Consider the following 27,635-nt stretch of genomic DNA (forward strand, 5'->3'; position numbering starts at 1 on the left):
TAGATGTTTTCATAACTCCCTCTGATCTGGCACAGTTGTATTTTTGGCAACTAAGGCAGCTGACATACAAGTAGAGGAATATGAAAGAGTCCCAGTACAATTTTTAATAGACTGTAAAATAGTTTTTGTAATGTGGCTAATACCTCTATAAAATGTGTTAGCATCAAGTGATCATTCAGAACATCTGTTTTTCTGTTTCATAATATGTGCACATTATTCTCACCGAGGGGCAAATCCTAGTCAGTTAAATAGATAGAGAAATGGCCCATATCTGTCTTTCTATCTCTGTACTAATTCATCCAAACTATCAGATCTATCTATCCAATTATCCATTTTTTCAATCCATTTATCTATATTTATTTAAACTCTTTATCTAAGTATTTATATTGCACCCATCAACATGATATCAGGATGTTAGTTAATTTCAGCTATGATTTTTGCCTGATTTAGGACTGAATAAAGACTGGGGGAGTTAACCTTGAGAAAATGGATTTTCAGAACCTAATGCAAAGCCCTAACATACATTTCTGCAGAAGTACTTTAAATTGTGTTCACTAAACAGTTGCTAAGATGTCTGCAACAGAAATTTCAGTATGGTATGTGAGATACTGCCTATGAAATTGCTTTTACGTGTCTCAAGGTCATGTTGACCTTTAATATCCTAACATCCTGTTTGGAGTAACCAGGAAGATTAAATGATTTGAAAGCAGAACGTAAATATTTAAAAATATCTTCTGTTATATTGGATGGCCCTTGCAATTATCATGGATGGAAGATGACTAAGGGGGAGGCCAAAGACTAGATGTCAACAGACCTTAGAAAGACCAATTTGCACAACAGCCAGGCATACAATCATGAGTTTTTAAAGGAGGCTATAAAAGTCACCAACTCCAAATAGGGAAATGGCAAGGAAGAAGGAAATGATAATCTTCTGTTATGTTGCAATGACTCTTGAACTGATATCAAAGAATATTAATGCATATCTTTGAGACACTATCAAATAAAAAACATTCTATCATTTTTTTTATTATTACTGTACAACGATAAAGTGGACAAAACACAGTGAGAGGTTTTTATCTCTCTCTAACAGTGAGTCACAGGTAGCAGGAACACATGCTTAAGAAGGTAGAGGTTCTTTTGTTAGTATTACAAATTTATGGTTTCAAGAAAAAAATACGAGATGAATGTTTTTGTAGATAAAGCCATTTTATTAAGTCCAATAGCCATTTCATTGGTTACCTGCCATTTTGTCTGTTATAATTTATGGACACAGGCAAATGTCTTGCAGCACGTTCCTTGAGTTTTTCTGTTTTATCCATAAACATTCTTAGTAAAGATTGTCTATGTTGTTTTCTTTCCAAAGGAGGAAGTTGAAGAGAAGGAGGCAGAGGTGGATGAAGAAATTGCAGTGATTTCTAGCACTGATAGTACTCTAAACCAAATAAGGAAAAAAGAATTCCAGGTGACTACATCTAGCTATAGCCAAGAGAAAATGGGGACAAAATTCAATGAAGTTAAAACAAACAGATACTTAACAAGAGAGGAAGGATCACATGGAAAGGATGATGTTTTCAAAGCAATTTTTTACCCTACTTCCCAACCTGTTGTTGAAACATCAGATGAAGAAGATGATGTTTCTTTGGAATCTCAAACTATTATTGGAATCCCCCTGCAAGTCACTGAGTCCACCAAAGGTATTGATGAAGAATACATTTACATTTCTTCTGGCACTGAACCAACAAGCATATCTGCTACTGGTGGTAGTGAGGAAGATATTTCATTGTCAACTTTTAAACCTTATCAAGATGTAGACAACTCTTGGGGTTCCATTCCTACCACCTCTGCTATGCAATTTGTCACGGAGGAAGCATCCCAGGAAGACATCCTTCATTCAGGAAGTCCAGAAATAAGCAAACATGATATTGATTCACAAGGCTATGTAAAAAATATTTCAGAAGATGTAGCACCCTCAGGTGCTGAAGAATCTCCAGAGAGTACTCCTGTTGATGGAAAGTTGTGGTTTCAAAATGCAACAGATTTGGCACCTAGATCTGATGTTCCATCGGATAGTGAGCTATTATTTCAGACTAGTTATACTGATGCTTATGTTGAAGGATCAAAACCAGCTACAGTGCCCTATTCCAGTGGTCCAGTGATATCACAAGATACTTCAGATGCGGATATAGAATTGCTACATTATTCTAATTTTGCTTTCTCCCCTACTGAATTATCACCTCATTCTATCTCTTCAAGCTCTGGAGAATATGGCTCTGCTTCTGTTGCCAGTGAGGTACTCTCTCAGACAACTCAACCAGTATATAATGGTGAGATACCTCTTCAACCTTCCTACAGTAGTGAAGTGTTTCCTCTAGTCACCCCTTTATTGTCTGACACGCAGATGCTCAACACTACCCCTGCTACATCAGGTAGTGATGTGACCTTGCATGCTACACCTATATTTCCCAGTGTTGATGTGTCATTTGAATCCACCCTGTCTTCCTATGGTGATGTACCTTTGCTTACATTTTCCTCTGCTTCCTTCAGTAGTAAAATGTTTCACCATCTGTATACAGTTTCTCAAATGTTTCCACAAGTTACTCCAGCTGTTACAAGTGATAAAGTGTCCCTGCATGCTTCTTTGACACTGGCTGAGGGTGATACTTTAATACAGTCAAGCCTTGCTCAATATTCTGATGTAATGTCACATCAGACTACTCATGCTGCTTCAGAGACATTGATATTTGGTCATAATAGAACTCACATGTTTACTGAAGTTGAACCATCCAGCAGTGATTTAAATATGCATGCACTGTCTACAATGTCTGAACTTACTTATGCTTTGTCTAGTAATGTGGGCTCCCTCCAAACTTTTACTGTTTCTTATGACTCTGCAGAATATGTGCATGATTCTGTTGGCATATTTCATCAGGGTCCCTTATTTAGCAGCTATAACAATGTACTGGTGCATAAGCCTTCTTCTTTAATACCACAAGCTGATACTTTGCTGCTGCCTACACACACTCTATCTAGTGATATGGATTGGTCTGAACCATACTCTGGTAGTGAGTCCCTTTTGCCTGATACAGATGCTCTGGCCATACTTAAAGTTTCTTCATCTGATTCTGTAGGTGAATTTACATATGCAACATATGAGTTTAGTGATGTTAATAAGACACTTCACAAAAGTGATGTAATATATGGAGATGAGAAAGAACTGCAAATTTCTTCTTTCAGTGAAGTGGCTTCCCATGCTGAAAGTACAGTGATGCCTGAACTTCCTACATATGTTTCTAACAATGATGTAATTAAGCAGACTACGTCTTTGCAAGAAACCCCACTTCCTGTTTCTAGCACAAAGGGAATCCTTCCAGTCTCGCTTGCTTTTCCCTCTACTAAGATCTTTGATTATGATATTAGTAAACTTTCAGAAAATTACTTTTCCGTTCAGCCTTTGCATGTTACATCTCCAGCCTTTGATGACACTTTGCTTAAACCTATGCTTAGTGCTGTCTCAGATCAAGCTGTCTCTGTCCCTGCTTCTAGCAAAATATTGTCTCCTTCAACACAGCAGTACTTTTATGAGACCTCAGCTACATTAAATAATGAAGCATTACGACAAACCTCCTTTCAGTCTTCTGATGATGGCACTCTGCTTAAAACAGCTGCAACTGTGCCTACTGATCCAATATTGGTTGAACGCTCCAGGGTTTATAAAGATAGTTCTACATTTGACCAAATATTCTATCAGATGGCACCAGATTCTGCTACAAATAAAACAATGTTGCATTCTACATCTGCACCTTCAGTTGCTGACATGTTTCCCCATACCTCTAGTAAGCCCACAACATCATTTCAAGGTTTAACTGGCTCTTATGGAAGTAAGGAATATGTTTTATCCAGTGTGGTTAACAATGAAGATAATCACCAGGTTGCTCCTTCATTGTACAGTAGTGATGTTTCATTCCAGTCAACCCGTTTAGAAAATACAAATGCCTTTCCCCCCAAGGCAGTGAACAGAGTGGCTACTCCTGCCTTAACAATTGACATATCACCAAATATTCCCACTCTTCTAAACAGCCATATTTCTTCAAGTGTTTCTCAAAGAAATGAGGTTCCCATTTTTTTCTCAAGTTCTACTAGTGCTGATGTTTCTGTTCATGTGCCTGCAGTTGTTTCTGATTCTCATGTATCTGCTCATCATGCCCTTCCTTTACCAAATGTGTATATTTCTGTTATGGCTGCTTCTCCCATTGGTGAGGGCCTTAGAACCCTAACCAGGTTGCTGGTTCCCTCTCAGACATCCTCTGGGTTGTTCCCCAGTGCCAATTCTGATACTAGTTTGTGGCCTCCTGTAATTGATGATGATTATGATGAGTATGGTGATGGTTTACCTGTAAGTAATTGTATCACGTGCACTTCCCATAGAGAAACTCAGGAAAAGGTAGTAGATGAACGGAATACACAGGTAAACAATATAAAGGATCAGAGTCACCTAATTATCAATTCACATTCTGAGAAAGCTGAAGAAGAAGAAGAAGAAAAGAAAATTACAACTGCTGCATCAGACAGTCAGATAAGTCATGGTATGGACAGACATAATTATCCATCAATATCAACATTGGCAGCACTGATACCTAAGAAGCACAACGATCCAACTATATGGGAAAACCGTATTCAGACTCTTAGTATCCCATTGCAAAACACACCAGAGTCTAAATCTTGGGCTGTTTTTACAAGTGATGAAGAAAGTGGCTCTGGTCAAGGTACCTCAGATAGCCTCAATGATAATGAGACTTCAACAGATTTCAGTTTTCCTGACCTTAATGAGAGAGACGCTGAGGGGGCAATTGAAGCAGGTAACTCAGATTTAACTCCTGGATCATCACAGTCATCAGCACCATCTGTAACTAGTGGTCACTCACCAGTATTCAACATTTCTGAGGCAGGTTAGTTGTGGATCAATCTAATGCATAACGTGTAGCTGTGACATTCTTCTGCTACTGAAAATGAAAAAATATCTTAACACAAATATATATGAGACTAGTGAGATTTGCTACAGATATTTCAATGACGGAAGAACTTAATGGGGCAATCAGTTTGATTAAGGAAATGCTGTGGAACAGGGAACATAAGCATTGAAACAGTTCTGCTGTAAATGCAACTTCTGATTACACACAACTTCAACTGAAATACCCTGTAGTATTAAGGTCCAAATGCTGCCCTTGGGTATGTTTGTACAGTCAATGGGAATTATGCACAGAGGGCACAAAAGTGTGACTTTTTGCTCTGTAAAGGTTAAGTGGGACTTAGGCCATTTGCACAAGGATAAATATCACCTTTTCAGAGCAAAGCTCACTGCAAGATTCTAAAGTTCTGTATGAAAGAGTCCTAAAATTATGTATTTATTATGGCAATACTTTTTTATTTTGTATTCTTCAAGATGAACTGAGCAAGGTAAAAGATGTTTCAACCCAGTTCTGACTGGTTTTAGCTTGTACAAAAATTTGTTTTCATTTTTATAGCTTCTCATATTTTTAAATTTCAGTAACTTACAGAAATTTCCTCCTAGACTTGCTCATTTCTAAAATCACTAAGGGCTAGATTCTGCTGTGCTTGCCTTGCTCTTTGTTCAGTTTTACTGAAGCCAATTAGCTATTTGTGGAGTAACATTCTCAGCATGCGTATGGGTGACAGAATTGGACCACACATTTATAAGATCTTGATAAAATTTAAAGCAAAGGCTTTAAAAAGTTCTGTTGTGAAAAACTTGAATCAAATAATTAACTTGTATTGCCTCTTTGTCATATTTGTTGAAATCTAAGTGTAAATTCAGAACCATCAATATCTGTACTTATTTGAAATATTCAAGGTTAATTTGATAATGTAGGAAATATGTTAAATATTCAGCTTCCATCACATATTTATAATTGCTGTAGAGGGCAGTGTCATCCAACTAACGGTATCTATAAAGTATGCAACAATCTTAGGTCCGATCTTGCAAATATACAATCAGAGATAAATTTGTTAGTAACTTTGTGCATAAAAGAAGTTCCAGGCAGTCTGCATAGCTCAGGATATTGTAGCATGGATAATCATGAGCCCATTTGGTCAACAGGAGTTTTACCTGAGCAAGCAATTGAGTCAGTAAATGGGTTAATTGTTTTGATGTTTCCTAAGGGAAATTATGTAAAACACACATGAAATAAATTTGTTTCCTTTAAAGGTCAGCAAAAAAGAAAAGGAGAATAATTTCTAAGCACATTTTATACCAGCTAATGACATGAAGGTTATCATAAATTATTTATAGTTTTCTGTAATTAAACTTAAAATGCCTCACTTTCAATTAACAATGAAGAGCTTTGATTCTTGACAATACTCCAAAAGGATGGTATAACATGGCTTAACTAATAATGCATATGTACAATTTAGTTTCCAGTCATCACTCTCATTAAAGAACTTGCCTATGCATTAGTTTCTTCCAACAAATTATTGCCTATATTTTCTTTTAATAAAACAGCAATTAAATTGGAGCATTTCTCATATGAGCTCTCCTGCTAATCAGAAATAGCTACCTAGTTACATCTTAATTTCAATTTAAAAACAATAACAACAAAAGAACCTTATGATATATGAACATTTGTATTAAATTTAAATGTCAAGTATTACAGTGCAATCCTCAGTCGCTACATAAGTCAAATGTTTTGTTGAGGGTTTGTGTGAGTTTAAAAATATTAACTCATATTTTGTTTAATAGTAAATCATATTATTATTATTTATTATTAATTAGTAGGAGTGATGGTATGAGATTCATTTAAATAAGATCTGCATCACTGAAAAATTGCTTTATCCATTAGCAATCATCTTGTCAAGCTCTCCAATAGAACCATTTATTTGAGGGGAATTTCAAGATGTCATTCATATTTTAAAATTGCTATAACAGGTTTACTATGAATTTTTAACTGGATTGTAACATCAAAGTGAAAAGGATGATGTAGGATTTATGGTTTCAGAGTAGCAGCCGTGTTAGTCTGTATTCGCAAAAAGAAAAGGAGTACTTGTGGCACCTTAGAGACTAACAAATTTATTAGAGCATAAGCTTTCGTGAGCTACAGCTCACTTCATCGGATGCATTTGGTGGAAAAAACAGAGGAGAGATTTATATACACACACACAGAGAACATGAAACAATGGGTTTATCATACACACTGTAAGGAGAGTGATCACTTAAGATAAGCCATCACCAGCAGCAGGGGGGAGAAAGGAGGAAAACCTTTCATGGTGACAAGCAAGGTAGGCTAATTCCAGCAGTTAACAAGAATATCAGAGGAACAGTGGGGGGTGGGGTGGGAGGGAGAAATACCATGGGGAAATAGTTTTACTTTGTGTAATGACTCATCCATTCCCAGTCTCTATTCAAGCCTAAGTTAATTGTATCCAGTTTGCAAATTAATTCCAATTCAGCAGTCTCTCATTGGAGTCTGTTTTTGAAGCTTTTTTGTTGAAGTATAGCCACTCTTAGGTCTGTGATCGAGTGACCAGAGAGATTGAAGTGTTCTCCAACTGGTTTTTGAATGTTATAATTCTTGACGTCTGATTTGTGTCCATTCATTCTTTTACGTAGAGACTGTCCAGTTTGGCCAATGTACATGGCAGAGGGGCATTGCTGGCACATGATGGCATATATCACATTGGTAGATGCACAGGTGAACGAGCCTCTGATAGTGTGGCTGATGTGATTAGGCCCTATGATGGTATCGCCTGAATAGATATGTGGACAGAGTTGGCAACTGGCTTTGTTGCAAGGATAGGTTCCTGGGTTAGTGGTTCTGTTGTGTGGTGTGTGGTTGCTGGTGAGTATTTGCTTCAGATTGGGGGGCTGTCTGTAAGCAAGGACTGGTCTGTCTCCCAAGATCTGTGAGAGTGATGGGTCGTCCTTCAGGATAGGTTGTAGATCCTTGATGATGCATTGGAGAGGTTTTAGTTGGGGGCTGAAGGTGATGGCTAGTGGCGTTCTGTTGTTTTCTTTGTTGGGCCTGTCCTGTAGTAGGTGACTTCTGGGTACTCTTCTGGCTCTGTCAATCTGTTTCTTCACTTCAGCAGGTGGGTATTGTAGTTGTAGGAATGCATGATAGAGATCTTGTAGGTGTTTGTCTCTGTCTGAGGGGTTGGAGCAAATGCGGTTATATCGTAGAGCTTGGCTGTAGACAATGGATCGAGTGGTATGATCTGGATGAAAGCTAGAGGCATGTAGGTAGGAATAGCGGTCAGTAGGTTTCCGATATAGGGTGGTGTTTATGTGACCATCGCTTATTAGCACCGTAGTGTCCAGGAAGTGGATCTCTTGTGTGGACTGGTCCAGGCTGAGGTTGATGGTGGGATAGAAATTGTTGAAATCATGGTGGAATTCCTCAAGAGCTTCTTTTCCATGGGTCCAGATGATGAAGATGTCATCAATGTAGCGCAAGTAGAGTAGGGGCATTAGGGGACGAGAGCTGAGGAAGCGTTGTTCTAAGTCAGCCATAAAAATGTTGGCATACTGTGGGGCCATGTGGGTACCCATCGCAGTGCCGCTGAATTGAAGGTATACATTGTCACCAAAATGTGAAATAGTTATGGGTGAGGACAAAATCACAAAGTTCAGCCAGGTTAGCCGTGACAGTATCGGGGATACTGTTCCTGACGGCTTGTAGTCCATCTTGGTGTGGAATGTTGGTGTAGAGGGCTTCTACATCCATAGTGGCTAGGATGGTGTTTTTAGGAAGATCACCAATGGACTGTAGTTTCCTCAGGAAGTCAGTGGTGTCTCGAAGATAGCTGGGAGTGCTGGTAACGAAGGGCCTGAGGAGGGAGTCTACATAGCCAGACAATCCTGCTGTCAGGGTGCCAATGCCTGGGATGATGGGGCGTCCAGGATTTCCAGGTTTATGGATCTTGGGTAGCAGATAGAATACCCCAGGTCGGGGCTCCAGGGGTGTGTCTGTGCGGATTTGTTCTTGTGCTTTTTCAGGGAGTTTCTTGAGCAAATGCTGTAGTTGCTTTTGGTAACTCTCAGTGGGATCAGAGAGTAATGGCTTGTAGAAAGTGGTGTTGGAGAGCTGCCTAGTAACCTCTTGTTCATACTCCGACCTATTCATGATGATGACAGCACCTCCTTTGTCAGCCTTTTTGATTATGATGTCAGAGTTGTTTCTGAGGCTGTGGATGGCACTGTGTTCTGCATGGCTGAGGTTGTGGGGTAAGCGATGCTGCTTTTCCACAATTTCAGCTCGTGCACGTCGGCGGAAGCACTCTATGTAGAAATCCAGGCTGCTGTTTCAACCTTCAGGAGGAGTCCACCCAGAATCCTTCTTTTTGTAGTACTCCTTTTCTTTTTGTAGGATTTATGGCTAACTGCCTCACAGATATGAAGGCATGTCCAAAATTTAGGAGGAACTAGCTTTAGGTGAAAAGAAAATTACACAGGACCTGACCCAAAGCCCAGTGAATCCAATGGGAGTTTTCCCATTGAGTTCTGTGGTCATTAGATCAGGCTCACAGGGCTTGTTCCTATATCATTGAAATCAATAGGAGTTATGCCACTTACTGCATTGGGATTCAAATCAGGAAAATAGTGATGGTGAACATTAAGAGGGCTTTCTGATTCTCCTGTTAATGACAGCAGAGAATTATTCATCTGTCTCACACTATACATAAATTGTAATTATTACTGCTAATGAGTGTTGCTCTTGTAGAAGAGAATGACTGATGTTTTTGTTTGAAATGTTTTTTTAAAAATCTCCCTGTATGGAGTTAGTTTGAATTTATATGCCACCCAGGCCCAAGTAGAAGATTTTACAAAATTCATTGTTATGCAGGGCATATGTGTGATATTTTAGATTCTGACCCTTAATTACCTCTATTAGCAAATGTGGTTGCTATTGCTGCTAAAAATGACAATGCATAAGCACAGGAAAAATTGACCTTTGAGAAACTAATATGTGCCGGTATTTTAGAATAGCACCAGTTACACTGAATGTAAAAATAAATGTCATAATTATAAGAAATAGTTGATTAATTTAAACATAGTTACAGAGCCCAAATCCTGGCCTGGCTGGAAAAGAGGCAAATGGAACTATAAGGTTTGGCCACTCTTCATGACGGTAGGGCTGTGTTCTGAAACAGACTCCAAATGAGAGTTTTCTGCTTACCACCTACATGCCCACCAAACTTGTTCCACCTGTAGCCCTGATATCCCAGTTGCAGAGAGAGGAGCAGCTTCCACCCTCGTAGCCAATTACCCATGGAATGGAGATTCAATGGGCTGCCTGGAGCAAAATGTTCTCCCAAAAAGGAGCTGAATATGTAACCTGGGAAGATGAGAGGGTCCCAATGATGATAGGAATGTTCTCCTGTGGAAATCAGGGGAAGGATGATGTGTAGACAGGTCCCCTGCAATCCCATATATCCAGAAGCAATGCTTATTTTTGGTCAGGGTTTCTGCTGTGCACCCCGCAGTAGCTTCGCAAAAACTCTGCATACACAATTTGGAGAGGAGGACAGGACCTTATGAACAATGGTACCCTATACATCAGCAGCTGACCATCCCATCAGCCCCTTGTGCACCAAGCTAAACTTTGCCTCAGAATCAGCCAGCTCAGCACAGAGACAGTTATAATATGAAATTTACTTCCATTTTACCATGAACCAGAAGTTAGCTCCTAGTGAAATCAGTGATCAAATAATAATATAGTTTATTTTCATAAGATTTTATTTCATAATAATCTATTCAAACTACTGTGTAAAGAGCTAGCTACTTATTTGTATTGACATTTATCTTGGCTCACCTCAAATTACACTGTCTCTAAAGTTATTTTGCCCACTTTCTTTGGATTGGGTGGGAGGAATGGCCAAAATCTGCCACACACTCTGAAGGCTAAGTACAAGAAAGCTGAGCTGCTTAAATGAGCACCATACAGTATAAATGCTTTCTTTTAATGGTACACTGAAGAAGCATCTCTCTATTATAAAATACCACAAGGACACTTCTGGATCTGTATTAGTAGATTCAAATGTGAAATGTAAATTAGTATTTTAGCTGTGCCTCATGGGCATGACGCACAGCTAAAATATCTATCTATCTATCTATCTATCTATATATATATGAGGAACCCATATTAATAATATTAATATGACCCTTCTAGTGGATTTAGTAGGATTTAGCATTTGGAATGACTGAGATGATGGCAAAGAACTACTTTATAGGGCTGAAGGGATGCATTCTTTTCACACCCCTAATTTAAATCACTAAAGTATGGTGCATTTTTAAACTGCCTTGTAATTTAAAATATAAGATCATGTTCTACCCTGGGAGTACCTCCAGAGTCGAATAAGTGCACTTTGCTCAACGGCCACATCCTGATCGCTCATGCATATACATAGTTCCAATTAAAATCTTGAGTGCATCCCATATCTTATTCACCAGAAATTTGGGCCCTGATTTTTAGAAACAGTCTCCAATACTGTGAGTGCAATTCTGCACCTGCAATTGTGACCACAACAGATAGCATTTGCATATTTACAGGAAATGATTTACAGAAAGTGAGTTATTTAGATGTTTAAATGCTATAAACAAAAAATAGGAACAAAATTGTGCCATGCAAAATTGGGAACTAAGTTGAGGTCTTTATAAAAAAGAGGCCCCTGAGCTTAAGAAACTGATAGTTAACCTGCTAATTGCCTTACCATTGACATATTTTAATCACTTTGCTAATGCGGATAGCTTTCAGAGGACAATTCATTCAATGTTTGGCCTTTGCAGATTCCATTTGTTATTCTGTAGGGTTGGGGACAAAATGGAGATTACATTCTGCAGAAAAAACTGAGATTTCAAAATTTTGTTTTATCCGAAACTAAATGAAAAAAACAACATTTTGAACCTTTTTTGCTAAATGAGATTTCAAAAGAACTACATTTTGTCTCAACTGAAGTGATTCATTTAGTAGATGTTTGTGAAATTCATGTATTATTTGTACTTTATATTTTCTAAATGGGTGCTGTTTTTGTAGTTTTAATGTATAGATTCTACCAGTCTTGATTTTAGTGGGACTACTTGAGGAGTAAGGATGAGAAAATATGACTTATAATGATAGATTCAAGGAGCTCAATCTATTTAGCTTAACAAACTTGATTACTGTCTCTAAGTACGTACATGGGGAACAAATGTTGAATAATGGGCGCTTCAATTTAGGAGCGAAAGATAAAAATTAGAAAGGCCAAGGCACAAAAAGAGGTGAAACTAACCAGAGACATAAAGGGTAACCAAAAAACATTCTACAAATACATTAGAGCAAAAGGAAGATCAAGGACAAGATAGGCCCGTTATTCAATGAGGCAGGGAAAACAATAACAGAAAATGTGGAAAGGCAGAAGTGCTAAATGACTTTTTTGTTTCAGTTTTCACCAAAAAGGTTAGTTACAATTGGATGTCTAACATAGTTAATGCCAGTGAAAATGAGGTAGGATCGGAGGCTAAAATGGGGAAAGAACGAGGTAAAAACTACATAAACAAGTTAGAGGTCTTCAAGTCGCCTTATGAAATACATTCTAGAACAGTGGTTCTCAAAGCCAGTCCACCACTTGTTCAGGGAAAGCCCCTGGCAGGCTGGACCGGTTTGTTTACCTGCTGCGTCCGCAGGTTCGGCTGATCGCGGCTCCCACTGGCCACGGTTTGCCATTCCAGACCAATGGGGGCTGCGGGAAGGGTGGCCAGCACGTCCCTTGGCCCATGCCACTTCCCACAGCCCCCATTGGCCTGGAGCAGTGGACCGTGGCCAGTGGGAGCCGCAGCATGTAAACAAACTGGTCCAGCCTGCCAGGGGCTTTCCCTGAACAAGCGGCAGACCGGCTTTGAGAACCACTGTCCTAGAATACTCCAGGAGCTGACTGAGAAGATATCTGAGCCCTTAGTGATTGTCTTTGAAAAGTCATGGAAGACAGAAAAGATTCCAGAAGACTGGAAAAGGGCAAATATAGTGCTAATCTATAAAAAGGGAAATAAGGACAACCCAGGGAATTATAGACCAGTCAGCTTAACTTCAATATCCAGAAAGATAATGGAGTGAATAATTAAGCAATCGATTTGCAAACACCTAGAAGATTATAAGGTGATAAGTAACGAGTCAGCATGAATTTATCAAGAACAAATCATGTCATATTCAACCTAAAAGCTTTCTTTCACGGGGTAACAAGCCTTGTGAATAGGGGGGAAGCAGTAGCTGTGATATATCTTGACTTTAGTAAGGCATTTGATAACGTCTTGCATGAGCTTCTCATAAACAAACTAGGAAAATTTAATCTAGATCGAGCTACTGTAAAATGGGTGCATAACTGGTTTGAAAACTGTTCCCAGAGAGTAGTTATCAGTGGTTCACAGTCAAGCTGGAAGAGCATACCAAGTGGGGTCCCGCAGAAATCGGTTCTGGCTCTAGATCTGTTCAATATCTTCATCAGTGATTAAGATAATGGAATAGAGAGTACACTTATAAAGTTTGTGGATGATACCAAGATGGGAGGGGTTGCAAGTGCTTTGGAGGGTAGAATTAAAATTCAAAATGATCTGGACAAACTGGAGAAATGGTCTGAAGTAAACAGGATGAAATTCAATAAGTACAAATGCAAAGTACTCCACTTAGGAAGGGACAATCAGTTGCACACATACAAAATGGGAAATGATTGCCTAGGAAGGAGTACTGCAGACAGGCATCTGGGGGTCATAGTGGATCACAAGCTAAATATGAGTCAACAGTGTAATACTGTTGCAAAAAAAAGCAAACATCATTCTGGGATGTATTAGCAGGAGTTTTGTAAGCAAGACATGAGAAATAATTTTTCTACTCTACTCTGCACTGATTAGGCCTCAACTGGAGTATTATGTCCAGTTCTGGGTACCACATTTCAGGAAAGATGTGGACAAATTGGAGAGAGTCCAGAGAAGACAGCTGCAGCGGCACAGGAGCTAGCAAACAGAGCTCTAAACAGGGGAGTTTGAGTGGGAGTTCTGTTGGAGGAGAAGGTAGTTGTACTTGGTTTTGTATTTTTAGTATTTGTGTGTGTGTAGGGGCTTTGTGCTGGGAGAGCAGCTGAGCCCTGCTTGGGCGGGGGGCTTCTGACTAGAGGTCCTATAAAGGTAGCCAGCCAGTCGTGCAGCGGCACAGACAGCTGCAGCGGCACAGGTGCTAGCAAACAGAGCTCTAAACAGGGGAGTTTGCAAGGGGAGTTTGGATTGTGGTGCTTGTTTGGGGTTTACTTTTGCTGGGGGGGTGGTCTTTTTGGTGTGGCTTGTGTTTCCCAGATTAACAGGATTTAGGTGGGAAGGCGATGACAGATACAGAGGCAGCTGTGGGAGTGACTCCTGTAGTGGAAGACACATTGAGGATGACTGGATGTGGAAGCTGTGGTATGTACATGATCCTGGAGGGGGGAACCGGTAAGAGTTTTTTCTGCATGAAATGCCGTCTGATAGAGCTGATGGAGGAAAAGATCCAAGGTCTGGAGATGCAGGTGGAAAGTCTCGTTGAGTTTAGGAAGGGGTTTGAGCAGATGATGGAGCAAAGATATGAGGTATCTGAAGGGAAAAGCTCAGACTCACAGATGGAAGCAGGGCTGGGGAATTTTGAGGGGAGACTGGGTGAGGAAAGTGATCAGTGGAAACATGTGACTAAAAGAACAAGGCAGAGGAAAAGACGGGCTAGTGAAGGAGAAATAGAGCTTAGGAATAGGTTTGCAGAGTTGGAAAATGAAGAAGGGGCTCAGCAGGTACTTGTTGAAGGTGGAAGGGTAAGGAAGAAAAGAAGAGAGGCTAGAAAAGCGGAAGAGTCAAGGGAGACTACACCAAATATGAGCCCCAGGAGGATACAGGATGGGTTGAAGAAGATTATAAGGGAAAATAGGAATGGAAAGAACTTGCAGCCAGAGGGAACAGGGGAGAGACTGGAGAATAGCACCGTCACCAGGAAAAGGCAGGTCTATGTGATCGGGGACTCTTTATTGAGAAGAATAGACAGGCCTGTAACTAGAGCTGATCCTGAGAATAGAAGGTGTGCTGTCTTCCGGGTGCTAAGATACAGGATGTAGACCTGAGGTTGAAAAGGATCCTAAAGGGAGCGGCAAAGAATCCCCTAATTATCCTTCATGTGGGAACAAATGATACGGCTAGATTCTCTCTGGAAAGTATTAAGGGAGACTATGCTAGGCTGGGGAAGATGCTTAAGGAAATTGAGGCTCAGGTGATCTTTAGCGGGAACCTTCCTGTTCCTAGAAAAGGGCAACAAAGGTGTGACAAGATTATGACTGTCAACAGATGGCTTAGGCAGTGGTGCTATAAGGAGGGCTTTTGGATGTATGGCCACTGGGAGGCATTCACAGACAGAGGACAGTTCTCTCGGGATGGACTTCATCTGAGTAGGGAAGGAAATAGACTTCTAGGATCGAGGCTGGCACAACTGATAAAGAGAGCTTTAAACTAGGAATTGGGGGGAGATGGATGGGAGATGTCCAGGAAATCTCCACGCAGATTTTAGCATTGAGAGGGAAGAAGACGAAGTAAGAAAGGATACAGTTGTGGGTATATAAGGAGTGAGGGCGGTGTGGATACTAGTCTAATAGGTTATACTGGCTGTAGAATGACTGTGCCTAATAGGGTACAAAATGTGAGCGAGGCCAAACAGCAAAAATTAAGATGTTTATACACCAATGGGAGGAGTCTAGGTAACAAAATGGAGGAACTAGAGCTACTGGTGCAGGAAGTGAAACCAGATATTATAGGGATAACAGAAACATGGTGGAATAGTAGTCATTGAAGGGTATGTGCTGTTTAGGAAAGACAGAAACAAAGGTAAAGGTGGTGGAGTAGCATTGTATATCAATGATGAGGTAGAATGTAAAGAAATAAGAAGAGATGCAATGGATAAGACAGAGTCCGTCTGGGCAAAAATTACATTGGGGAAGAAAACTAGTAAAGCCTATCCTACGATAGTGCTTGGGGTGTGCTATAGACCTCCGGGATCTAATTTGGATATGGATAGAGCCCTTTTTAATGTCTTTAATAAAGTAAATACTAATGGAAACTGCGTGATCATGGGAGACTTTAACTTCCCAGATATAGACTGGAGGACCAGTGCTAGTAATAATAATAGGGCTCAGATTTTCCTAGATGCGATAGCTGATGGATTCCTTCATCAAGTAGTTGCTGAACCGACTAGAGGGGATGCCATTTTAGATTTAATTTTGGTGAGTAGCGAGGACCTCATAGAAGAAATGGTTATAGGGGACAATCTTGGCTCAAGTGATCATGAGCTAATTCAGTTCAAACTAAATGGAAGGATTAACAAAAATAAATCTGCAACTAGGGTTTTTGATTTCAAAAGGACTGACTTTCAAAAACTAAGGAAATTACTTAGGGAAGTGGATTGGACTGAAGAACTTATGGATCTAAAGGTAGAGAAGGCCTGGGATTACTTTAAATCAAAGCTGCAGAAGATATCGGAAGCCTGTATCCCAAGAAAGGGGAAAAAATTCATAGGAAGGAGTTGTAGACCAAGCTGAATGAGCAAGCATCTTAGAGAGGTGATTAAGAAGAAGCAGAAAGCATACAGGGAGTGGAAGATGGGAGGGATCAGCAAGGAAAGCTACCTAACTGAGGTCAGAACATGTAGGGATAAAGTGAGACAGGCTAAAAGTCGAGTAGAGTTGGACCTTGCAAAGGGAATTAAAACCAATAGTAAAAGGTTCTATAGCCATATAAATAAGAAGAAAACTAAGAAAGAAGAAGTGGGGCCGCTTAACACTGAGGATGGAGTGGAGGTTAAAGATAATCTAGGCATGGCCCAATATCTAAACAAATACTTTGCCTCAGTCTTTAATAAGGCTAAAGAGGATCTTAGGGATAATGGTAGCATGACAAATGGGAATGAGGATATGGAGGTAGATATTACAATATCTGAGGTAGAAGCGAAACTGAAACAGCTTAATGGGACTAAATCGGGGGGCCCAGATAATCTTCATCCAAGAATATTAAAGGAATTGGCACCTGAAATTGCAAGCCCATTAGCAAGAATTTTTAATGAATCTGTAAACTCAGGAATAGTACCGAATGATTGGAGAATTGCTAATATAGTTCCTATTCTTAAGAAAGGGAAAAAAAGTGATCCGGGTAACTACAGGCCAGTTCGTTTGACATCTGTAGTATGCAAGGTCCTGGAAAAAATTTTGAAGGAGAAATTAGTTAAGGACATTGAAGTCAATGGTAAATGAAACAAAATACAACATGGTTTTACTTGGTATTGTATTTTTAGTATTTGTATTTGTATTTGTGTGTGTAGGGGTTTTGTGCTGGGAGAGCAGCTGAGCCTGATTAGGGGGTGGGGCTTTGTGCTGAGAGAGCAGCTGAGCCCTGCCTAGGGGGTGGGGCTTCTGACTAGGGGCCCTATAAAGGTAGCCAGCCAGTCAGGCAGTGGCACAGGAGCTAGCAAACAGAGCTCTAAACAGGGGAGTTTGAGTGGGAGTTCGGCTTGTGGTGCTTGTTTGGGCTTTGCTTTTGCTGGGGGGGTGTTCTTTTTGGTGTGGCTTGTTTCCCAGATTAACAGGATTTAGGTGGGAAGGAGATGACAGATACAGAGGAAGCTGTGGGAGTGACTCCTGCAGTGAAAGACACATTGAGGATGACTGGATGTGGAAGCTGTGGTATGTACATGATCCTGGAGGGGGGAACCGGTAAGAGTTTTGTCTGCATGAAATGCCGTCTGATAGAGCTGATGGAGGAAAAGATCCGAGGTTTGGAGATGCAGGTGGAAAGTCTCGTTGAGTTTAGGAAGGGGTTTGAGCAGATGATGGAGCAAAGATATGAGGTATCTGAAGGGAAAAGCTCAGACTCACGGATGGAAGCAGGGCTGGGGAATTTTGAGGAGAGACTGGATGAGGAAAGTGGTCAGTGGAAACATGTGACTCAAAGAACCAGGCAGAGAAAAAGACGGGCTAGTGAAGGAGAAATAGAGCTTAGGAACAGGTTTGCAGAGTTGGAAAATGAAGAAGGGGCTCAGCAGGTACTTGTTGAAGGTGGAAGGGTAAGGAAGAAGAGAAGAGAGGCTAGCCCTATAGAAAAAGGGGAAGAGTCAAGGGAGACTACACCAAATATGAGCCCCAGGAGGATACAGGATGGGTTGAAGAGAATTGTAAGGGAAAATAGGAATGGAAAGAACTTGCAGCCAGAGGGAACAGGGGAGAGACTGGAGAATAGCACTGTCACCAGGAAAAGGCAGGTCTATGTGATCGGGGACTCTTTATTGCAAAGAATAGACAGGCCTGTAACTAGAGCTGATCCTGAGAATAGAAGGGTGTGCTGTCTTCCGGGTGCTAAGATAAGGGATGTAGACCTGAGGTTGAAAAGGATCCTCAAGGGAGCGGGAAAGAATCCCCTAATTATCCTTCATGTGGGAACAAATGATACAGCCAGATTCTCGCTGGAAAGTATCAAGGGAGACTATGCTAGGCTGGGGAAGACGCTTAAGGAAATTGAGGCTCAGGTGATCTTTAGCGGGATCCTTCCTGTTCCTAGAGAAGGGCAACAAAGGTGTGACAAGATTATGACTGTCAACAGATGGCTTAGGCAGTGGTGCTATAAGGAGGGCTTTGGGATGTATGGCCACTGGGAGGCATTCACGGACAGAGGTCAGTTCTCTCGGGATGGACTTCATCTGAGTAGGGAAGGAAATAGACTTCTAGGATCGAGGCTGGCACAACTGATAAAGAGAGCTTTAAACTAGGAATTGGGGGGAGATGGATGGGAGATGTCCGGAAAATCTCCACGCCAGATTTTAGCATTGAGAGGGAAGAAGATGAAGTAAGAAAGGATACAGCCATGGGTAGGAGAATGTATATAAGGAGCGAGGGCGGTGTGGATACTAGTCTAATAGGTTATAATGGCTGTAGAATGACTGTGCCTAATAGGGTACAAAATGTGAGCGAGGCCAAACAGCAAAAATTAAGATGTTTATACACCAATGGGAGGAGTCTAGGTAACAAAATGGAGGAACTAGAGCTACTGGTGCAGGAAGTGAAACCAGATATTATAGGGATAACAGAAACATGGTGGAATAGTAGTCATGACTGGACTACAGGTATTGAAGGGTATGTGCTGTTTAGGAAAGACAGAAACAAAGGTAAAGGGGGTGGAGTAGCATTGTATATCAATGATGAGGTAGAATGTAAAGAAATAAGAAGCGATGCAATGGATAAGACAGAGTCTGTCTGGGCAAAAATTACATTGGGGAAGAAAACTAGTAAAGCCTATCCTACGATAGTGCTTGGGGTGTGCTATAGACCTCCGGGATCTAATTTGGTTATGGATAGAGCCCTTTTTGATGTCTTTAATAAAGTAAATACTAATGGAAACTGCGTGATCATGGGAGACTTTAACTTCCCAGATATAGACTGGAGGACCAGTGCTAGTAATAATAATAGGGCTCAGATTTTCCTAGATGCGATAGCTGATGGATTCCTTCATCAAGTAGTTGCTGAACCGACTAGAGGGGATGCCATTTTAGATTTAATTTTGGTGAGTAGCGAGGACCTCATAGAAGAAATGGTTGTAGGGGACAATCTTGGCTCAAGTGATCATGAGCTAATTCAGTTCAAACTAAATGGAAGGATTAACAAAAATAAATCTGCAACTAGGGTTTTTGATTTCAAAAGGGCTGACTTTCAAAAATTAAGGCAATTAGTTAGGGAAGTGGATTGGACTGAAGAACTTATGGATCTAAAGGCAGTTGAGGCCTGGGATTACTTTAAATCAAAACTGCAGAAGCTATCGGAAGCCTGTATCCCAAGAAAGGGGAAAAAATTCATAGGAAGGAGTTGTAGACCAAGCTGGATGAGCAAGCATCTTAGAGAGGTGATTATGAAGAAGCAGAAAGCATACAGGGAGTGGAAGATGGGAGGGATCAGCAAGGAAAGCTACCTAATTGAGGTCAGAAGATGTAGGGATAAAGTCAGAGAGGTTAAAAGTCGAGTAGAGTTGGACCTTGCAAAGGGAATTAAAACCAATAGTAAAAGGTTCTATAGCCATATAAATAAGAAGAAAACTAAGAAAGAAGAAGTGGGGCCGCTTAACACTGAGGATGGAGTGGAGGTTAAAGATAATCTAGGCATGGCCCAATATCTAAACAAATACTTTGCCTCAGTCTTTAATAAGGCTAAAGAGGATCTTGGGGATAATGGTAGCATGACAAATGGGAAGGAGGATATAGAGGTAGATATTACCATATCAGAGGTAGAAGCGAAACTGAAACAGCTTAATGGGACTAAATCGGGGGGCCCAGATAATCTTCATCCAAGAATATTAAAGGAATTGGCACCTGAAATTGCAAGCCTATTAGCAAGAATTTTTAATGAATCTGTAAACTCAGGAATGGTACCGAATGATTGGAGAACTGCTAATATAGTTCCTATTTTTAAGAAAGGAAAAAAAAGTGATCCAGGTAACTACAGGCCAGATAGTTTGACATCTGTAGTATGCAAGGTCCTGGAAAAAATTTTGAAGGAGAAATTAGTTAAGGACATTGAAGTCAATGGTAAATGGGACAAAATACAACATGGTTTTACAAAAGGTAGATCGTGCCAAACCAACCTAATCTCCTTTTTTGAAAAAGTAACAGATTTTTTAGATAAAGGAAATGCAGTGGATCTAATTTACCTAGATTTCAGTAAGGGATTTGATACTGTGCCACATGGGGAATTATTAGTTAAATTGGAGAAGATGGGGATCAATATGAACATCAAAAGGTGGATAAGGAATTGGTTAAAGGGGAGACTGCAACGGGTCCTACTGAAAGGCGAACTGTCAGGCTGGAGGGAGGTTACCAGTGGAGTTCCTCAGGGATCGGTTTTGGGACCAATCTTATTTAATCTTTTTATTCTGACCTTGGCACAAAAAGTGGGAGTGTGCTAATAAAGTTTGCAGATGATACAAAGCTGGGAGGTATTGCCAATTCGGAGAAGGATCGGGATATTATACAGGAGGATCTGGATGACCTTGTAAACTGGAGTAATAGTAATAGGATGAAATTTAATAGTGAGAAGTGTAAGGTTATGCATGTAGGGATTAATAACAAGAATTTTAGTTATAAGTTGGGGACGCATCAATTAGAAGTAACGGAAGAGGAGAAGGACCTTGGAGTATTGGTTGATCATAGGATGAGTATGAGCTGCCAATGTGATATGGCTGTGAAAAAAGCTAATGCGGTTTTGGATGCATCAGGAGAGGCATTTCCAGTAGGGATAAGGAGGTTTTAGTACCGTTATACAAGGCACTGGTGAGACCTCACCTAGAATACTGTGTGCAGTTCTGGTCTCCCATGTTTAAAAAGGATGAATTCAAACGGGAGCAGGTACAGAGAAGGGCTACTAGGATGATCCGAGGAATGGAAAACTTGTCTTATGAAAGGAGACTCAAGGAGCTTGGCTTGTTTAGCCTAACTAAAAGAAGGTTGAGGGGAGATATGATTGCTCTCTATAAATATATCAGAGGGATAAATACAGGAGAGGGAGAGGAATTATTTCAGCTCAGCACCAATGTGGACACAAGAACAAATGGGTATAAACTGGCCACCAGGAAGTTTAGACTTGAAATCAGACGAAGGTTTTTAACCATCAGAGGAGTGAAGTTTTGGAATAGCCTTCCAAGGGAAGCAGTGGGGGCAAAAGATCTATCTGGTTTTAAGATTCTACTTAATAAGTTTATGGAGGAGATGGTATGGTGGGATAATGGGATTTTGGTAAGTAATTGAGCTTTAAATATTCAGGGTAAATAGACCAAATCCCCTGAGATGGGATATTAGATGGATGGGATCTGAGTTACTATAGAAAATTCTTTCCTGGGTATCTGGCTGGTGAATCTTGCCCATATGCTCAGGGTTTAGCTGATTACCATATTTGGGGTCGGGAAGGAATTTTCCTCCAGGGCAGATTGGAGAGGCCCTGGAGGTTTTTCGCCTTCCTCTGTAGCATGGGGCATGGTTGACTTGAGGGAGGCTTCTCTGCTCCTTGAAGTCTTTAAACCATGATTTAAGGACTTCAATATCTCAGACATGGGTGAGTTTTTTTCATAGGAGTGGGTGGGTGAGATTCTGTGGCCTGTGCTGTGCAGGAGGTTGGACTAGATGATCAGAATGGTCCCTTCTGACCTTAGTATCTATGAATCTATGAATCTAAGAGCAACAAAAATAATTAAAGTTCTAGAAAACATGACCTAAGAAGGAAGATTGAAAAAATTGGGTTTGTTTAGTCTGGAGAAGAGAAGATTGAGAAAGGACATGATAAAAGTTTCCAAGTACATAAAGGTTACAAGGAGGAGGGAGGTAAATTGTTCTCATTAACCTCTGAGGATAGGATAAGAAGCAATGGGCTGAAATTGCAGCAAGGACAGTTTAGGTTGGACATTAGGAAAAACTTCCTAACTGTCAGGGTGGTTAAGCACTGAATTAAATGACCTAGGGAGGTTGTGGAATCTCCATCATTGTGAGATTTTAAAGAGCAAGTTAGATAGGGATGGTCCAGATAATACTTAGTCCTGCCATGAGTAAAGGGAACTGGACTAGATGACCTCTCGAGGTCCCTTCTAGTCCTATGATTGTATGATTCTACAATACAATCCAATGGCTGGAAGACGAAGCTCAACAAATTTAGACTAAAAATAGGATGTAAATTTTTAATGCTAAGAGAATTAAGCATTGGAACAATTTACCAAGGATTGTGGTGGATTCTCCATGACTGACAATTTTTAAATTGAAATTGGATGTTTTTCTAAAAACTACGCTCTAAGAATTATATGGGGGAAGTTCAATGGCCTGTGTTATACAGAGAGTCAGAGTAGGTGATCACAATGGCTCTTTGTGGCCTTTAAATCTATTAAAATTTTGAAATGTTTCAATTTTGATCTTTTTAATTTTTTCAATCTATTTTTAAAATAAAATAAAAAAATGTAAACAAAAAGATGTTTTGAAATGAAAAATCAGAACGTTCTGTTCCAATGATGTTGAAATATTTTCCCCCAAGTTTAAACAAAATTCTGTCAAAATCATCAAGGGTTTTGCACAAAGTTGCAGATTTTTCAGTGGAAAACTGTTTCATAGACAAATTTCCAAGCAACTCTAGTATTGTGCATTTCAGAAAGTAGAGCTTGCTCCTGACGTCCTTACTAGGACAAAAATCCCATTAACCCTCCATCTAAGTGCAGTTTTGTTCAAGTAGAACTGTAGAATTATTCCCTTAGGCCCAAAACCTGCAACTGACTCCACACAGGTAGATTCCTGCTCCCATTGACTTGGGATTCTGCATGGGCACAGGGGTCTGCCCATGCACTGCTCTTTGAAATGTTGGGGCTTTAATTTCAACGACTGTGAAATACCTTTTCATTTGCAGTGATAATAATGTAAAGATCATAGACATTGATATGGGTGAACTACATTCTCTAGAAAAACTGTCATTTGGGACAAAACCCACAATCCTAACTATTGTGAGACATCCCGTTGACTTCAAGTTTAATGGTTGACCTGAGAAAGGGTTCCAGGGCCAACCCCTTTAGTATGTTCTTTTATTTTAATAAAATACTAAAAATATATTTTGAAATCCTAATGCACTCCTGGGCCTGAGCAATTCAGGCATCTGGTAATACGAGGCTGATAGAAACTTGTGAGATCCATAACGTGTATCTATTTATACACAATAATTTGATTCTCTGTAAAAAGCCAAATAAGGAGTGAAATTTGGCTCAATTGAATTGACTTCAGTGGAAGCAGGATTTCTCTCATGAACCGCTAGGCCAAATTTACAGAACTGACAAAATATTAAAATATTGCCATTTCAGTTGAAATTTAGCAGTCATGTACTTATTTGCTATGCTAAGAACATTGTCCATTTATATTTATTGATCAAAAGAACAATGTTTTGCATTACATGAGTAAAAATATAATATGAAAGCTATCTTTAAACACTTAAATATTATATATTCAGATCCCTCGAAGCACTGAGTGTCTGCTAATTGAAATTTTAAATGAAACATTTTCTTCTTTAAATTATATTTTAACAACAATCTGCATTTTTACAAAGAAGTTCTACCCTGCTGGGATGCTGTGTTGCATAAACTCTCATACTTTGCTATACTTTCTGTCTGCTTATTTTCTTTAAACTGGTTTGCAAATACGTATGTTTTCTGCTACACAGTAAAAATTAGAACGGTAAGTGACATTACCTAAGGCTCTTATAAACACATTCAGTTATGCTGTGCTTTTTGTTGACATTTAAATATGGATTATTTCAATTTTCTCTGACTACAGAGGCAAGTAATAGTAGCCATGAGTCTCGTATTGGTCTAGCTGAGAGTCTGGAATCAGAGAAGAAGACAGTTATACCACTTGTGGTCGTATCAGCTCTGACTTTTATCTGTCTAGTGATTCTTGTGGGTATTCTCATATACTGGAGGTAAGTTATTTATTTTTGCAGTTCTACAAAGCATAGATTTTGTCCTGATTAGAAAAATGTAATTGGCATTACTGAAGATTTGCAAGAGATCAAACTGGATCCTGACTTTCTAATAGATATTATTATTATTTATTTGTATTGCAGTAGTACCCAGTTTTGGTAAGCTATTAAAATGTTCACTTGCATATCAAGAGATTTTTAAAAACAAATAATTTATGTGATTGTTTGTTTACCTTGAGGAATTAAATGATATAGGAAAAACAAAATTAAACATCATAGCTTCCTTTTCCACATGTACCAGAAATGTATCTGTATAAATCTGGGGATTTATAAATTTAGTACCCTTTCCTGGAGTTCTTGACGTCAGTGGGAACTTTGTAAAGGACTGCAGGATTAGGCTCTTAACTCCTATTAAAATGCAGTGAAGCTAAGTGTATAGCAATATATTTTTTTACATGGCTATTTTTTCATTTTTTAAAATTACTTACGGAGCACCATCAGCATGGAAGGAGATGTACAAAGCAGAGGAAGTTACAGGTCCTAACCTAAGGGTCTTCCATGCAAGCACAGATCCTACATTAGGCCAACAGTACAACAGGTGACCAGGGCTGGAACCTTTCTCTTTCTCTAGCACATAGAGTTCCACTGTCCCATATGAAGTGGGAAGGATAGCAGATGCTGGGTCTGCACTTTGTGCTCCTCTGGCCCAGTGGGGATTTCACAGAAAACAAGAGTCATAATTAGGGGATTCCCTAATAGCCAGAGGCAGTGCTAGTCCATTAGAGTTCCTAAACAGGAATATTTTGTAGTCCCTCTTACCCCTCACCTCTTAAAAATATGAATTGCATCATTTTCACAAACCAAAATAAAAACCAACATAACACATGCTAATGCACTTGTTAAAAAGTCCATGTTAAATTACATTAATGGTATTTTGGGAGTAATACTAAATCAGGGGCCCCTTGAGCTGCTTAGGGCCCTAAGCAATTGCTTAGTCTGCTTATGCTTAGCTCCACCACCTTGAAGCATAGCTCCATTGTACACAAGGTTTTCTGTGGGCCAAAGTGAGTGAGGAGACAGAGGTCTCCAGGAGGATAGCCCTGCTCTGCCGTGGATCCCCCAAGATCCATGCAGAATGCTGGTGGTCCTCTAGTTCCAGAGGCTCCATGGCCTATTCCCTGGGACAATCAGGGAGAAATTCCCTTGCAGAGATTTCCTTCCCCAAAGCCTCCTGTTATACTGTGGTTCTGAGCTGTCTGATCCCAGATTATTATTTATATTGTGATGGTGGCAAAACATCCCAGTTATGAATAGGGTCCTGTCATGGGCTCACAGGATTAACACTATGTCCCCAGCTTTTGAACAGTCTCTTGGAGGAACTTTTCAATGTGCCAGACACCTAAGGAGTCTCACTGTTCCTTCAGGGTAGGCCATGCAGCCTCAACTCCTTCCAAGACTAATCCTCTGGGGCTTCAGCACTCCTGCTTCACACCATGAGCTCTGCTCAGCGAATCCAACTGAGATAGGCCCCTGGTTTGAGATTTGTATACTCTTCAGGAACTAATGCACCTCACCCAGTGACACTCAAGCAATGTTTTCAAAAGAGCAGGGTTTATTAGTCATCTGGAGTGTAGTAGCATTAACAGTCCTTAGGTTAGCATAGAGCAGAAGTCCCCAAAGTGTGGGTGCAGAGGAACCTTTGGGGTTGAGGGAGGACACGGCAGGGACCAGGCCAGACCCCATGGGGGGGGGGACAGAGTGCCACTCAGCCCCTCCCTGTCCCCAGCTCTGTTCCGGCCCTGCCCCCAGCTGCGTCCCTGGCTCCTGACACTGTCCCCAGCCTCAGCGCAGCTCTGCTGGCGGCCCCGCACCAGCCAGCCGCTGCTGCTGGCCGTGGCTCCATTCCTGGCCTGGGGCTAAGGCTGAGAGAGGAGATGCACTTGGCCACAGGTGAGGCTGCCAGCCTCCACCGCAGCCCGCCTGCGGCTCCGCTCCCATCCCCAGCTTTGGCTTCTGGCTGCCCGGCTCCAGACCCACCCCTATCTGCAGCCCCATCCTCGGCCCCCTTACTGCTGTCTGTATCTCCTGTCCTCCCCCCGCCCCCGCTCCAGAACCGGAGCCCCACTCCCTGTTCCAGGGAGGTGGGGGTGTGTGGATAGAGACAAGGGGGACATAACTCTCAAAAGTCTGGGGACCACTGGCATAGAGAAATAAAGGTTAATGCCTTGTCCATTCTGGTCAGCCCAGAGCAATTCACCAACCTGTAGTGAACTCTATTTTCAGACTCTGTGTCTCTCTCTGATATTCTTCCTTTGTCAGCTCCCAGGTGAGAGAGCTCAAGCTTCTTCCAGAGCACACACTTATTCCCCTAATTTACACCTCTCAGTCCTTTCTTCTTGAGCTGGGGTCTCTGCTCAGCTTCGCTACTGATAGCTTTAATCTGAGTCATTGGAGCTTCTGTTGTCTCTCTAGATGCCTTGTTGGCCTGGGTCAGTTTCAACTAGTTCCTTAATAACTCTGTTCATTGCACCCAGACACAGAGATGACACACAGACCTATGTCTCTTTGCCTGTCCTGAGAGTAAACTTAATCATTTTCTCTCTCACTGGGTACCAAAGCAAAGTATAGGGGGAAACTGAGGCACACACAGATTTAATAAAAATATTACAGAAAATTCCCACTTTGTCATAGGCCCTATTCTGCTAGGTCCAAGCAAACATATAACATGACACAAGAGTTGAGCTGTGTAAAAAATGTAAACAGTTTTTTGGAAAAAAATCACCAAAAAAGTTTGAATTTTTTGAAAAATTCAAGCGATTCTCAAAGCTGGTCAGAAAACAGCACACACACAAAAATCCTTAAAAATTTTTGTTGAAATTTCACAGAAGATAAAGATTTGAACAAATAGAAATATCGGGCCAGTTTGGCCAGCTTGGGCCATTGTGTCTGGGGGTGGCAATCCATCCCAAGGGGAGGGAAGTCAGTATTTGTACCACCACCTTTTCCTCGAGGGTTTGACTGACGGAGCATAATTCTTGATTCCAATAGGACCTTATGGTTGCCCTGCCAGTGTGTCTCCTGGCCCTCCCTGGCCAGTATCAGCCATTCTGGGCTTTCTAGCAGAG

General features: G+C 40.7%; 1 protein-coding gene across 9 annotated transcripts in view; it reads left to right on the top strand.

Annotated features, from left to right (window-relative positions):
• Positions 1–27,635, top strand: part of PTPRZ1 (protein tyrosine phosphatase receptor type Z1) — a 220,581-nt gene that overhangs the window by 154,248 nt on the left and 38,698 nt on the right. For 4 of the 9 annotated variants that reach the window (XM_038421170.2, XM_038421190.2, XM_038421181.2 and 1 more), the window contains exons 12-13: positions 1,364–4,946; positions 24,366–24,510. In XM_038421170.2, the coding sequence (XP_038277098.1) occupies positions 1,364–4,946; positions 24,366–24,510 (3,728 nt within the window). The remainder of the gene's footprint in view (positions 1–1,363; positions 4,947–24,365; positions 24,511–27,635) is intronic. The other 5 variants (XM_038421201.2, XM_038421219.2, XM_043495729.1 and 2 more) reach the window with 2 other exon arrangements.

This window comes from Dermochelys coriacea, chromosome 1 (genome assembly GCF_009764565.3).
Source record: "Dermochelys coriacea isolate rDerCor1 chromosome 1, rDerCor1.pri.v4, whole genome shotgun sequence".
Lineage (NCBI taxonomy): Eukaryota > Metazoa > Chordata > Testudines > Dermochelyidae > Dermochelys > Dermochelys coriacea.